We start from the raw sequence: 2,137 nt of genomic DNA on the forward strand, positions 1-2,137 counted from the left end.
TCTCAAAATACCCCCTCCCTCTGAAACTTTTTTGTCTCAATTAACTCCTTACTTTTCTCTCTCTATATAGCTCAAGACACAGCCATTTGCTTCTCCTTCAGGAAAAAAAAAATCCAACTCTTTTTTCATCTCTTTGCTCTCACCAGCAGCGACGAACTCCATAATCACTTCTCCTTCATTAAGCTCCAAGATCAAAATTTGACACCTGCCCGTTTCTCTAAACCCCTCAATCCTTCAAACCCATGTCTTCGACTCGCAGAAAGTTCCACGTCAGACAGCCAGCCATCGTCGACATTGGCTGCAACTGCAGAAAACCAAAGCTCTCGTATTTCTTTCCCAAGCAAAGAAAAACCCATACAAATTACCCAAGCATTTTCTCTCCTTCAACAGAGAGCATCACAACCACAACCAACACTAGCTCCTCATTCTCTCCTTCAAATGTTACTTCACCGCCTTCACAAGCCTTCTTGAGCCCAAAACAGAGTAAGAGGAAGAAGGGAGTGGTTGAGGATAGTGTTGCTGTAGAGAAAGAGAGCTCTGATCCCTATTTAGATTTCAGGGATTCGATGCTGCAGATGATAGTTGAGAAGGAGATTTACAGTTGGGATGATCTTAAAGAGCTGCTGCATTTGTTTTTGTCCCTCAATTCTCCTCGCCATCACCCTCAAATTCTTCAGGCCTTTGCCGAGATTTGGAATGGGGTATTCTCACCGGGGAGTTGACGGGATCAACCGAGGTGGTGATCGCCAGGGTCTGCTTGCTGCTGAGATCCTGTCACCACCGAGTTGTCTTAGCTGTGCCACGTGGGGTAACTTGACTGGGTGGTGATAGGATCTTTGGATGCAGATGGAAAGTGTAAAAAAAGTAAAAGTTTGGTACTTTGTGGGGGGAAAAAGTGTAAGATGCTTTAATTAATTAGGGTTTCAAGCGTAAGGTGTGATGCAGGAGTCAGTGCTTTACTAGATTCATGCATGAGACTTGTGTGTGGGTGTGGGTTTTTTTTTGGGGGGGTTATTAATGAGGAGTGATGAGGTTGCTTGCTTGTACTGATGCTGCTTATATCTACTGTATCTACGTAGTATTTTTCATGAATGCGCATGGGTTTCATCATGAGATCTTATTCAATGCATCTCTGTCTATCCATCCATCCATCTATGTAATTGTCATTATTAACCTGCAGGTCAGCATGTTATACTGTTTGGTTAGAAAAGTATTCAGGACTGAAGAAAGAAATATACCAATTCGATCATAACATCACATGTATTTCACTTGTCTACAATAGACTTTTATTCATACAGTAACAATAGGATAAGTAACATAGACATTCTTTTAATGTTAGTATAGAATAGGGTAAATTTTCTCTGTTATATTTAGTGTAGGAGAGTTATATGCCAAACTAGAAAGTATTACGACGGTCCACGACAACTAATGTGCATTTAAGGGATATCAAATCTTATATTGGTGCACGAATCGTGAAGTTCAATAACCAAAGGTCGATAACTATTGAATGCCCATTTATTGTCATGAGCTGCCTTACTTGGTCTTTTCTCGTGGCAAACAGCTCAAGTTAATAAGGGGTTTGTGAAATTTATCCTATAGAAATAGAATATCTTGTTAGATCTAATAAAAACTTGAGATCTAAAACCATAAAGCCATGATTAATTCGAAGAGATTAACAATAATCAAAAGAGCATAAGCTTATACCTGAATCCATAGATGAAACCTGAGATGGGTTTTGGATCTTCTAACCTTAGGGTTTCTCTATAGCCGAATTTCTCTCTAGATGGGGGTGAAGAGAATTAGAGAATGTAACCCTAGATTAGGGACCATAACCTCTTATTTATAGATGTTGTAAATTTGCAATTTGGCCCCTCAACAAATAACAATTACAATCTGGTATCTGCACATATAACCCTATGATTTATTTAAATACACATTAACCTAAATTAATTGATCACTTTAGTGGGTTATCCTGAAAGATAGCAATATACATTGATTAATCATATGTACCCACAAATAGATTTATTAGATTAAATCCAATATATCTTGGCAAACTATAGCACTTCATTTGTATCTGGACAAGTGATTATGAAGATGCTAGAGTTTTTTTTATCCGGGGGGGGGGGGGGGGGGGGGG

General features: G+C 39.2%; 1 protein-coding gene across 1 annotated transcript; it reads left to right on the forward strand.

The window, feature by feature from the left end:
• LOC109830865 (transcription repressor OFP8-like) lies at positions 243-722 on the forward strand. The gene has a single exon (XM_020398226.1). The coding sequence runs from the start codon at positions 243-245 to the stop codon at positions 720-722; it is 480 nt and encodes a 159-aa protein (XP_020253815.1).

This window comes from Asparagus officinalis, chromosome 2, assembly GCF_001876935.1.
Source record: "Asparagus officinalis chromosome 2, Aspof.V1, whole genome shotgun sequence".
NCBI classification, from domain to species: Eukaryota; Viridiplantae; Streptophyta; class Magnoliopsida; order Asparagales; family Asparagaceae; genus Asparagus; species Asparagus officinalis.